This window comes from Papaver somniferum, chromosome 11, assembly GCF_003573695.1.
Source record: "Papaver somniferum cultivar HN1 chromosome 11, ASM357369v1, whole genome shotgun sequence".
In the NCBI taxonomy this organism is placed as follows: Eukaryota; Viridiplantae; Streptophyta; class Magnoliopsida; order Ranunculales; family Papaveraceae; genus Papaver; species Papaver somniferum.
Window position 1 is genome coordinate 95,552,348 of NC_039368.1, and position 14,018 is coordinate 95,566,365.

At 34.5% G+C, this 14,018-nt stretch overlaps 1 protein-coding gene across 1 annotated transcript; it reads right to left on the reverse strand.

Annotated features, from left to right (window-relative positions):
- Positions 1-3,639, reverse strand: LOC113322172 (UDP-glucuronic acid decarboxylase 1-like). Its single transcript, XM_026570207.1, has 7 exons — positions 2,695-3,639; positions 2,438-2,585; positions 2,279-2,358; positions 2,038-2,121; positions 1,851-1,925; positions 611-703; positions 1-489 (listed from the first exon to the last, which is right to left on the reverse strand). The coding sequence occupies exons 1-7, from the start codon at positions 3,433-3,435 to the stop codon at positions 277-279; spliced, it is 1,434 nt and encodes a 477-aa protein (XP_026425992.1). The 5' UTR covers positions 3,436-3,639; the 3' UTR covers positions 1-276.
- Between the last annotated feature and the right edge of the window lie 10,379 nt (positions 3,640-14,018).

The following is a 14,018-nucleotide window of genomic DNA, read 5'->3' on the forward strand; positions in this document are numbered from 1 at the left end:
GACGAGGAAAACATTCAGTGAATTTCATTCTTGATTCCTCTCAATGTTGCTGCAATAAAAATTTAGACAGGGTCTAAGCACACTGCATGTGACAGCATCAATTCTGGAAAAATAAAAAATGAGGGTCATCAAAAATGAGGGACGCCCCAAAGCGACTCTTTGGCCGCTTATGCGACCGGCCCTTGCAAAAATTAACCAGGACATATAAAGGCAAACAACAAAACCAATTGGCAGGTGACTCTCTCTGTACAACAGAAGTTGCTCCAATACTACTATCTATTTTATCCTTAAAAGTCTTTGTGTTTCCTCGTCTATTCGCTTCTGAAAATCAGTGACCATCCGAGGCAGGCCTTCATTCAGTGAAATTTTTGGCTCCCAATTCAGCAGTTCCTTTGCTTTGGTAATGTCTGGTTTCCTCATGTGTGGATCGTCAGCAGTGTTTGGTTTAAACTCCACTGTCGCACTAGAATCAATTGTTTGTTTCACCACCTATACAGAAGTTGCCAGATGTGTTATTTTAACTTATTTATAGTAAAGAGGACAAAAGAAACACAGGTTGCAAAACTGAAGCGTATACAGGCTTCCTATGGAATTCAGTAGAACAACAGACCTCAGCAAGCTCTAACATAGTGAACTCTCCTGGGTTGCCCAGGTTGAAAGGTCCGACATGATCCCCTTCCATTAGGGCTACCAGTCCATCCACCTGTCTCACATTTTACATGTTAGACTCTTCGATGAACAAGTCAAATTTCCACACTAAAAAACTGAAAAGTTCACACATACATGTGTAGCTAAAAAGTGTGACGGAAAAAAATTCTGTTCTTTTGCCTATGCCAATCATGTGTAGCTAAAAATTGATTAGGACCTTTTGTTTGAACAGACCCTTGCCAAGAAGATAAGTATGGACCTAAGCTTTGGCATAATTGATATTTTAAACCATTAGGCGATGCTTGCTTTGATAAACTAGATATATTATAAGTCAAACTAAAGCTCAGGTAAATGCATAAATAGTACTCGGGAGGCCTTCCAACTTTATGGACCACCACCACAGTGGATTAGCAAAAGAAGTAAAATGTCATCTTGTAATCATATCTTTGTAAGAGAACTATGGTCAAATGACGAAACTCATACAACTGTTTTCTTGTTCAAGGCTACCCCAGCTAAAAGCCTATAAAAATTAACAACTGCACGGGCATAAACAGAAATGTTAGACAGTGTTAAACATATTCACAACTTAACGTTCCTGGCTTACTCGGCAGGGTCAGCATCATATCAAATTCTCCAACTTGATGACATTGATTCTAACCTATAATTGTGAAGCATCAGTTCATTCATTGTCAGGCTTGTGATCTCATTACACTGATAGATCAAATAAGCCGTCTGTGCCCTTAACATCGCACATCTTCATGAAATCTGCATCAAGTCCCACTAAGTATACAACCTCTGTCTCTTACACTTCTCCTACACTTCCAGCCAATCCCACATGACGATTATCTCATCACTGATTATTTTACAGGATCTTTATCTTGACGATCAACATCAAACCTTGTTATCATCATGTGACCCTAAATCCCACATACCTAATATATACAATTTGAGTGCACATACCCCAGTTTTTGTGATATAAGTCATATATACAATTTGAGCGCACATACCCACACCATAACCATAAAGGCTGTATAAAATATATAGGTACTCTAAGCTAACTGATTACATATGTGCCAACACATGCAACCACTATCAGAATTAGCTATAAGTGATACTCTAGAAACCGGTGTTGCTTGCCTCCAGAAATCAAACAAGTGGACTTAGAAGTCCCAAATAGAAAGGCAATTGCAAGATTGACTTACCAAATCAGCAACATATTGGAAGCTTCGTGTTTGCTTTCCATCACCATAGACTGTTAGCGGTTGCTTTCGGAGCGCCTGCAAACGGGGTCATAATAGAGAGACAATGTTGTAAAAAGATCTCCTTGAAATTTCTGATTTAAAGGTCTTCAGTGCAATGAACCCAAAAGGGATTAAGCAAGAGCAAAACCTGAGCAACGAAATTGCTAACAACACGTCCATCATCAATGCACATACGTGGTCCATATGTATTGAAAATGCGGGCAATGCGCACCTGAAAACAGCATGTCCTCGTATTACTTCTGTACATCATTTATGTAGCTACAAACATCCATACTGTGTATAATAGTGAAAATTGGCGCAGAAATTCGATAACCACAAGGAAACGCACTGAAATTCATCAATACAATCAAATAACCCATAATGTGTACCTCAACACCTGCTCCTCTATGATAATCCATTGCTAAAGTTTCAGCTGTTCGTTTGCCTTCATCGTAACAACTCCTCACACCTTCACAAAACCAAATACCCTGAAACTTAACAAGAAAGTCGATAAACAAAACGAAAAATACAGCTTAGCAGCAGCTCACCAATTGGATTCACATTTCCCCAGTAAGTCTCCTTCTGAGGGTGCTCTAGTGGATCACCATAAACCTCACTAGTACTTGTTAAAAGAAACCTTGCACCAATTCTCTTAGCCAAACCCAACATATTCAAAGTTCCCATCACATTTGTCTTGTAATTATCAGTTAAGGAATCAAAACATGCTAAATTTTAAGCAAACCCATTTAATTTAATCAAAACCACTGAAATCATAAGAAAAAGATAACAAAAAATAAAAGGATATGATAGTTTTGATTGGATTGAACTTGTAATGAACAGGTGAAGCAGGACAAGCTAAATGATAAATCTGATCCACTTCTAACAAAATTGGTTCAACCACATCATGTCTTATCAATTCAAATCTTGGATTCCCAAAATGATGCATCACGTTTTCTTTCCTACCAGTAAAGAAATTATCAATGACAATTACACTATCACCTCTTCCTAATAGTTTATCCACTAGATGACTTCCCACAAATCCAGCTCCACCCGTCACAACAATCCTCAATCTCTTCCCTGGTATCGAAATCGGAACTCTCTCGACCTTACCAGACCTATAATTTCCCATTCCAGCATTCACGTCTCCTCCACTGAATCTTCCACCACTAGAACTATATCCACCGTTTCCAACACCAGTGCCAAAACCACCACTAAACGCAGGATTAACGTCACCACCGCCACTGTATTGATCGGAAATTTCGTCGCGATTAGCAATGTGAGGAACGAATGTGCGAGTAAAATGAGATTCAGATGGAGAAAGTTTAGTGAGAGTAGGTTGCAGGATAAAAAAAGAAGAAGCAATTAAAATACCAACGAGAACAAATAAGAGTCTCTGTTCTTTCAAAAGGTAAGATAAAGATCTAGGTAAGGTTCTTGAATTCTTTAGGGTTTTGTTTGAATACGGTGATGTAACATGAGATGATGATCCTTGATTTTCTTCATCTCTTCTGTGATTCAAACTTGATTGTTTATGTAGTTGCTTCATTATTCAATAATTAAATTAAATTATAAAAAATGGGGTTCAGATTTCTAAGATTTGAAATTGATGATGATGAGATTTGAATGAGTTCATGGAGGAGATTTGAGACTGAAGATGATGATTTGCTTAGTATCTGAAAATGAGATCGCGAAAGAGAGGAGGTACACACCAGGAGTTGAGTAACAATCGTCAAGACAAGAGAAAGGAACTGACACGTGGGTACTGTCTAATTTTTTATGGTAAGGAAAAAACAGATATAACTAAGACGTGAGACCGACTTATATTTACTACACGTGTCTTCAACAATGACACTACAGGGTCAAACTTTAAAACTTCAAGATTGCCAAGATTGTTCGTTTAATCGTCGTCAATCATGATCACAATTCACATTTATTAGTACTGCATCCGTTTCAAAATAATACTGGGAAGGTTTGTGTGCAAATTACTTTGAACCTGTCTATTATTTTGAAACCAGGACAGTAATTTTTATGTATGGTGTTCATGATTTTGTGGAAAATGAAAGTCAATATTTTATGGATGTGCATAGATCGGTTGATCTCTCCTGGGTCCTGTTCGGTGGTTTGAATTTTACTATGTCAGATTCAAAAACTCTTACTCATTCTAGACATGTTCACCATACTAGTCATAAAAAACAATATTCAACAATTAGGACTTATTGATTTGAGTTATATGTGTTCTGACACCACTTGGTCTAATCATCGATCAGGTGTTGATCACGTTTCCTCTAGATTTGATAGAGCTCTTGTTAACACTCAACGGATTAATAGTTATCATGATGCTTATTTACAACATCTTGTTCACATTGCATCTGACCATAATCCTATTCTTTTGCATTCCGTCCCTAGTTCAATTAAACACTTCCCCCTTTAAGTTATATAAATGTTGGTTGAGATTTCCTTCTTATATTGACACCATCATCCAAAGCTGGAATCATAATTTCTTGGGTTTCTCCTTCTTATCAATTTTCTAGTAAGTTAAAAGTACACTAGAACTCAACTAAAACAATAGAAAAGGATGCATTCTGGTAATATTGAAGCTACTATTTACAACATAGAGACTCAACTTCAGAACTGCTATGCCAATAATCTCACTTCAAATAATCCTGAAGTTCAACAGTTAAGTACTTCTTTACAGAATTGGCTTTCAATTCAAAAGGAATATTTTATGCAACAAGCGGGTGGTAAATTTTTAGAAGCAGACAGAAACACATCTTATTTTCATTTCTTAGCCAAATTTAATAAGAGAAGATCTAATATACAAGCTATTCAAGGGCCTCTTGGTATCTGGTATGATTCTAGAGCTGATATTGAAGATGTTTCCCTCTCTCATTTTAATAGTATTACAACTACTTCTCACCCTATTCTTCATCAAGATATTTTATAGCTTTTTCAACCTTGTATTTCAGAAAATGAGAACTTGAGTCTTACTCGTCTTCCTGATGCTCAAGAAATTAAAGATACTGTTTTTAGCATAAGACCTTGGGATTCTCCAGGAATGATGGATTTCTAGCAGCTTTTTACCAGCAACATTGGGACACAATCAGTACTGAGGTAATCTCAATGATTCATCATTTTTTTAACAATAAACATATGCTCAAAGCACTCAACCACACTTATCAAGTCCTTATACCTAAAGTTCAATATCCTTAAACCCTAGCAGACTATGGACCGATCAGTCTTTGTAATGTTATATATAAGATCATTTCGAAAATTTTAGCTAATTGTTTAAAGCATCTCCTGTCTAAAATCATCTTTCCAAATCAAACTGAGTATGTTGCTGGTAGACATACTCATGATAATGTCATCATTGCACATGAATTGTTGCACACTATGAAGATGAAAAAAAAAATTTATTGTTGGTATGAAATTAGATATGTCGAAGGCTTTTGATATGGTAGCATGGTAGTTTTTACTATCTATTTTTCGTCAGTTGGGTTTCCATTCTGACTGGATTGATCTAATTGAGCAGTTTATTTCAACAACAAATATTTCTTTACTGATTAATGGAGTTCCAAGTGCTACCTTTTCTACCACTCGAGGCATTCGTCAAGGTGACCCACTGCCACCTTAATTGTTTCTTTTTGTGGTGGAAGCTTTTTCGAGATTATTACAACATAATGTGGATTCTGGTCTTCTTGAAGGTTTAAGAATAAATAACCACTGTCCTTTAATTAATCATCTGTTTTTCGCAGACGATTGCTTGCTTTTCTTTCACGCAAACTCTACTGAGATGCAACATCTTAAACGCTTATTTGATTGGTTTGGTGAAGCTTCAGGGCAAGTTATTGGTATGCATAAATCCACCATTTTCTTTGGTAAGCACACTTCTACTTCTCAGCAAAACAACATTTCAGGTACTCACAATATGAAGCTTATGGGTTTAGATGAAAAGTATTTGTGTATCCCTCTTCTGTTACACATGTCTCGTCATCAAAATTGTCAAGGTATTATTCATAACATGAATAATCATCTTCAAGGGTGGCAAAGTAAAACTGTTAACCAAGCAGGCAGAAAAACTCAGATGAATAATGTTATTAGCTCAGTGGGAATGTATCAAATGCAGGTTTTTAAAATTCATGATTCAACTATTCAACAAATGGATAAAATATAGATGCAGTACTGGTGGAATAGTTACAACAGTAAGCATGCTCCTAAACTCATCTCATGGGATAATGTAAAGATTTCTAAAAGACATGAAGGTTTAGGTCTTAAGAACTTAGGTTATTACAATGCCGCTTTTAACTAAGATGGCCCGGAATCCGATTCACAATGAAGATGTTGTGTATGCTAAAATTTTAAAAGGAAAATACTTTCCTTTCTTTGATCCTCAGTTTTTTCCTCCACCTGACACAACAAACTCAAGCTAGTTATGGCAAAGTTTATGTTACGATCTCAAAATTATAATGAAACATGCTAAAGTGGCAGGTAGGTGATGGTTCAACAATAAACATTTGGACTTCCAATTGGATACTTTCTATGACATCGGATCTTCAAGATTGGGATGAGTTACATCTTCATGACCTGTGATGGGTTTCTCAGTTAATTGATTTACCTGAAGCTCAGTGGAATATTGACCTTCTGCTATAAATTTTTACTCCTGATCAGGTGAACTAAATATTAACTATTCATATTCAATTGGACCAACCAGACACTCTTATTTGGCCATTTACAACAGCAGGTATCTTTACTACTTCTTCAACTTACAGATTGCTTTGTATTGATGATTCTCCCAACAATATGTCGTTGAACTTGTCTCAACAATTTTGACTCAAATTTTGGAAACTAAAGATGCCTTACAAATTTCAAATTTTTTATTTTATGGAAAACTCTTCATAATGCTCTGACAGTTAAAGATCGATTATTTCATCATCTGAATTTTTCTGATCAATAATGTGTTCTCTGTACTACTGGTCATATTGAAGATGTGGATCATATGCTTCTTAATTGTCCTTTTTCTCAAGCCTTATGGAGATATTTTCTGCCTCAACAATTTAATTCTATGATGCAGCATTCGACTATTTTATCTTGGATTTAGAGTTGGCAATTACAGGATTCTCCCATAAACAAACATATACAGTAACTCTATTTCCATTCATATCATAGCCTGCATTATGCACTTTACCTGGAAACATCCTAATATAATCATTCACCAAATAAGTTACTACCTGTTTCAGCATCATTTAGATCCTGTTTTAGATAATAGTCATACCTTGCATCATTCCATAACAGTTAGAAATAATTTGAATTATACTTGGAATCCTCCACATGTATAAAGTTAACATTGATGCTTCATTCAGTTCTCCATCTTTAATTTCTGGAATTGGCATTATAACGAGAAATCATGCAGGACAATATGTGGTGGAAAAAGGAGCAACAAAAAGAACAAGTAATATTCATCAAGCTGAAACCTGGGCTTTGTTGGAAGCAATGGATATGACAACTACTTATGGTTGGACTCAGGTTATCTTTGAAACTGACAACTTGAATATCTGCTCTTATCTTCAGAATAATTCTACTCTTTCTCCTTGGCAGAGTACTCCAATATTAAGAAAGTGTGTTGATAAATGTAACATAAACTCGGTTTGGTCTTGTGAGTTTTTCTATAGAGTGTGTAATAAAGTTGCTGATACTTTAGCAAAAGCTACAAGAAAACATCATCTTTGTGGGGAATGGTGGTTACATCCACCAAACATCTTACTTTCTCACTTGGATAATGATGTAACTTTAAGCTCTGTTTAATATTATGGTATCTTTGTTCAAAAAAAAAAAAAAAAAAAAATCGTCGTCAATCAACAAAGTATAAGGTATGAACCATGGAGCTAGGCTTCGCAACGAATAATCCAATATATGATATGTGTCCGGATTCGTACTGGAAATTTAAAATATCATTTGAAATTTCAGATATAGGATACGGATACAGATATGTTTTTCAACAATATACCGTTTTTTATGAGAAATAGACCGTGAAAACATTTCTACATAGCAATATTCTTATGATTGGGAATTCTAAGAAAATGTCCATATAGGGAAATACAAATAATAAACTGCTTACGTCTTTTTCGATTTTAGTTAAATGTCCATGTCGTTAGGGAATCCGTCAGGACCCCCCAAATTATTAACATCATGGATTTAGTTGTAAATGACAAAATATAGATCTATTCAGGAACTGACAGGTGAAGCATAATACATCTGAGATGTAAAATAAGACTCAAGGTCAGATGTCGAAGACCTTAACCATGTGTCGAAGATCCAAATCACGGGTTGTCGAATAGAATAGAGACAGAAGATAAACGGTAAGCTTAGAAACATATGATTATAAACCGCAAGCGCACGGTGTCTATAACATGGATAACGACAACTACAGGTCGATCCTATAGGGAGTTGGATTAGTGAAACTGAACTTCTAAGGTCCTAGAGGTGGGTTGTCGATGCGACGAGAATATGAATGAGTATACTAAGATACAAAATGAAAGCAAAGATAAAGATATCTAAGCAAAGATAAAGATATGTATGGTTTCGGATCCGCCAACCAAATACTTAGAACTCCCTAATTCGATATACTAGTTCTCTCTTAATCATGGATCTATAGAGGTTCTAGCCTCAAACTATTTTGAAGATGTAATAAATCACTCGCACAAATGGATAATTTAACGTCAAGCCAAAAGCCTATCAAACCCTAATATTGATTGTCTTGTTACAGCACAACCAATCACAGAATGAACTAAAAGTGTCAATTTCTAGCATTACCTATCTGTTTAAGGCATAGGTAATCAAAAATTGAACTACATCATTTTAAAAAGCTTGAAGACATAACAAAGGATTATTTAAACTACCAAGGATGCATGACATACAAGGTGAAAGTAATTTGCTATGAATTCAGAAGTTAAATCATTCCTTTTAATAAAATTCCATGGAAAACAAGTGAAATAAAACCAAGTATTTCTAATTATTAAGGTGGTTTCATCTCCACCAAATTAAGAAACTAAAACACGGTGAAACAAAAAATAGAAATACCTAAAACTACAGATGCGTACACCGGCTATTCCGGGCTTGCTTTCTCATTGACCACCTATCCTCTATTTATGCAAAAGTCCCCCAATTATCAAATCCCATTTTCAATAAGGTATAATCAGTAAATTAAAGATTTAAAATATAAAACTACCACTTACAACAAATTCCGACAACCCTTTTCTTCCATTGCTTGGTGTCATTGACTCCTTGTGTTGTGTTATCTCAACATCTTCAGAGATTGGAATCAAATTTCTTGTCACAAACAGTAAAGCTAGTTGTAGCTTTAAGTGAATAACTAAACAAGATACAGGAAACGGGGAGAGAAATACAGATAGGTTAGGCTAGAATGTTTGATTGAGTGTTAAATGGGGAAGAGGAATGGTCGACGGTGATGGTGGTTTGGTAGACACAATAAATAGAGGTGTGTGTATTTTGTTGAGTAGACAGTAACAAAAATTTATGAATTTTGGTTCTGATCTTAGAAATGGGAATTGGTAAAGTTGATAAAGGGGTTACTTGTGTGTTAGGCGTTAACACCAAGCTTATATATGCGAGAGATTGAAAGATTGGCTTGTCCGTAATCGGTAAAAAAAAATAAACTTTTCCTTTGGCGCCCATTAATCATATACCATGATAATTACCAACACTTGATTTTCCTACCACTTCTTAGCTCCCATTTGGTGTAAAATTTCCCCTTCCCGTAAACTCTGCCGACCACACTATCTTTACTCTCCTACAAATACAACCAAACATAAATCATCAATAAATAAGATTATTAATACCTCGATCTGCAAATTACACTATTTGACTTAAATTGGATGTTAAAGCGCTTTGAGATATGATAAAAGCTTATAAAATTATGTAGAATTATGCATTATTACGCACCAATCACAACCCCAAACATGAATTTTTCTCGACCTCGAGTAAAAAAAAAAAAAAAAAAAAACTAAGAAAAACTAAGAAAAATCTACATACACCACTGTCGCTGGTCTCTCGATTGCATTTAGCGAATGCAATGAGCCTTTAAACTACTAAGTGTCCCTAGTGGACGAACTGAAGTCTTGTGAGGGTTTTCTTAGAACATACCCACAAAGTTCTAGGTCAAAAGAGATCTCACCTTGTATGAAATATGTCATTTGCAATTCTGAGATTAGTTCACAACAAAATGGATATGTCAATCTAGCTTTCAAAGGCACGAGTGACACACATTGAATCCAGCACAAATTTTTTTGAAATCCAAGAGTCAAATCATTAACATGTGATAAGAGTATAGGTGTAACTCTATCGTGACTATGCATAGAAACTTATTTATCAACCGAAGTTATGATTGCCAATAATTAAGAGATAATTGAACTAATTCAAAGCCATGCTAGTTCTATGGGAGATGTGAATGTTCACCTAAATGGTTGCTGATATTTCAGCTTACCTATTGTGTACATCGTATAAGCTCCCTTGCTTTATAACAAGACTAATTACAACAATGAAAAGACTAATTACAACATACATACAAGAATGTATTGGCTGACTTGTTAATTTGATTACTTTCTAAATGTGAAGCAAAAGATAAAGACAACTTGACTCAACGGTTTGAGGCAAAAGATAAAGAAATAGATCCTCATATTATTTTTTTTTTTTTTTGTATTTCTTTTTCTCTGTTTTTTTTTGAAAAGAGAGTCAAGAACACAAGATGATACAACAACTTTACACAAAAACAGAAAAATACATTACATGACAATTTTGGCAAGATGTGGCCCTTTTCGATGCACATAGTAATAGACACTTTTCATAATGTATACACCAACTATTATCCCGATCGACCAAAGAACAATCTAGTCAAGTTTCATCGGTATTCTAGATGCTTGGCAGTTCTATTGGATTATGCAAATTAGACGCTATACATGCTTGATAGATCGTGCAAGTGCATTTTCAGATAATGTTCAAAACGTTTCAAAAAAAAAAAAATTGAACTCAGTTGTTATAGTGCTGGAATCAGAAAGTTATTAAACGAGTGTTTCATCATCTAGATCAAGAACCCCAACATATACGCGCAGGCATCAAGGATCAAGGTAGATGAGCTCAATTATTTTATTTTTTTCATAATTTTTTTTAAATTTTTTTTTTTTTTATTTTGGCAAAGTTCAGTTTCAATTTAAGCACAGTGACAGTCACATGGTATCCACTTTTCACCCCAAACCTAATCTTAACATTGTCCTTAATGTTTCTAAAGATGATCAGGACAAAACAATGTACCATAAGGACCATGATGATTAGAGAAAAGAAAAGAGATTACTAGATGTTGGAGGAAAGCAAGTTTAAAACTCCATTATTCAAGGCTAGAATCCAACAAGAAATCAACTGATAAGCAAATTGGATTAGCACAGTATATACAGAAAGAAAAATAAAACTGACGCAAGATAGAGAAATTAAACATTACCTACTAGATTATATACAAAGATGATTTACCATAAATATACAACCTAAAGAGTTGAGGATCAACCCAAAAAATGACTTGCAGGAATATCAACAGTCTTACACGCATATAACATGAGAGTGTAACACTGCGGATGCAAATGAGCTACCCCAAACCTGAAATTTTCAATAGATATGCTTCTGGACGCAAAATCTAGCAATGTTAGGGGTACATCATGCACAAGGTCTAGTTCAAAGTGTACTTTGTTAGGGATGGGCAGAGAAACATGAACGCATTTCAACCGTGGCTCCTCAAGAACATTATATTTAGCTAAGATTTTTATTGAAGTTCAAACGATGCCCAGATTTAAAAAAAAAATCCATTTATCGACGACTGCAAGCTATAAATATAAATTTCCTCGTACAATATCTAATTGATTCCATGTTTTGTGTGTATGCTTGAATTTCTTGATCCTCTTCTTCAATCCCTCCACATAAACTCTCTACTAACCCCAATTATTCTTCAACTCTCTACTCTAATTTTAACTAAAAAAACTAACCTAACAACTAATAAAATTAATTAACACTGATTAATTAAATGTAAATTATCCATTAACAGAAATATATGGATGTGGGGATTTTGAAATTACTTTGAATTATTCTTTTTGTCTTTTCTTGGAGGTCTCAAATTATTTTCGTAGATCTCAATATTTTTCGTATAACTTTTGACCCTATTTCTTTTTAAACTGATTATCTATTCCGAAATTTCGCCTTTTAATTACCTTTTGATTCGATTATAAAATACCAAATGAAAAATTGATTGAAGAATATTTTTGAAAAGTAAGACTTAGAAAGAGAATTAACAGGAAAGACAAACATAAACGAAAGAAAGAAAGTCTTAAACCTGAAATTGTTAATTACCCGGTTCTTTTAAGTTAAGTGGTGGACCTTATAATAATGTCATGCATTTTTTTCATTTTTTTTTCTGTTTTATTTGACCATATTTCTTTTTAAACTCTATTCTGAAATTTCGCCTTTTAGTTACCTATTGATCCGATTATAAAATACCAAATGAAAAATTGATTGAAGAATATTTTTTAAAAGTAAGGATTATAAAGAGAATTAAAAAGAAAGACAAACATAAAGAAAGAAAGAAAATCTTAAACCTCAAATTGTTAATTATCCGGCTCTTTTAAGTTAGGTGGTGGACCTTATAATTATGTCATGCATTTTTTTTTCTGTTTTATTATTAGACTAGAGTTTAACCCGTGCCATACAGCACGACCTTCATAGTAAATAACTTTTTCCTACTTGGTAGTTTTGACCCGTGTCGTTCATTTGGTACTATTATACATATATAGTGACGATTATTTCTCATGATTTTTAATTGTTATATTCTCTTTTAGATCGTAATCGAGTTTATTTTAACATTAAAGTAAATCAACCCGACTTCCATTGTATAATATCATGTGTGTTATGAAGATACGTAATAAACTATGCCTACTACCGCCAGCTGAACCACTTATTATCACTACTTTTTCCACCTTCACCGCCCACCATCACTACCTCTATCGGCTTCATCACCACCCTAACCACCCTTATAACGTTTTTTTTTTTCATGTGTCCCTTGTCCAAGACATTCAGGAGATGCCACGACAACTAATCTAACTTTTTTTTGACGTCCTAAGGTAAAATAAAATTAAACATTTTAACCCTAATTAAGAATATTTGTGCAATTTGAAATATGTCTTTTGAAAAGAAAAAAAAGCGTTAGAGCATTGCTCGGTCGAAATCGCATGCGTTGCTATCTCAAGTATGTTTGTCAATGTTAGTGATCAAAACTATAAGTCTTGATTTCTAGTCTATTAAATTAAGTCTCGGACTAGGATAGAAAGTGTAGTTGAGCTCAAGAACTCCATGGAGGATTATCATACAATACGAAGAACTACTCAAGGAACTGGTGGAACTTCGTCGACAAAAAGGTATGTGGAGACTTGGACTTATCTATCACTCAAAAGTCTATATGCTCTATTTCCTATCTTGAGACAAAAGTCGTTTTGCTATATAGATTTTGATTATACACATTTGCTATTCCGAGCCGAGTTTATCTCGCCTATCTATTTCTCGAAATATGTGTTGGTAAGCTTTCTCTTTGGCCAAGTTCATCTTTACCTAGTGACGAAAGTCATGTTATGTTTTAATCAATTTGAAAATTGCTTTGAAGAAAAATGGTTTATGAATAACAACTATATAACGTCCTCTAAGAATGTTTCAATGATTGAAATGAGAGTTTAGATTATATAACCACTGTTGGATATAAGCATTGTTGTGGAAAAACATATATGTATAAGTCCATATTACTTGAACCGAAGTTTGCGAACTTTTTTGATCAAGAGAACCGGAACAAGAGCTGTGAACTCAGTCCGCGAACTGGCGGAAGTTCTCGACCCGAGAAAATCTGCTGGAGTTTGAGAACTCCTTCCGGGAAATTAAGTCCGCGAACCCAGTCCACGAACTTGAGTTGGTTATATCTAAAGACAATTGTTTGTGAACTCAATTATTTTATTTTTTTCATAATTTTTTTTTAAAAAGTTTTTTTTTTATTTATTTTGGCAAAGTTCAGTTTCAATTTAAGCACAGTGACAGTCA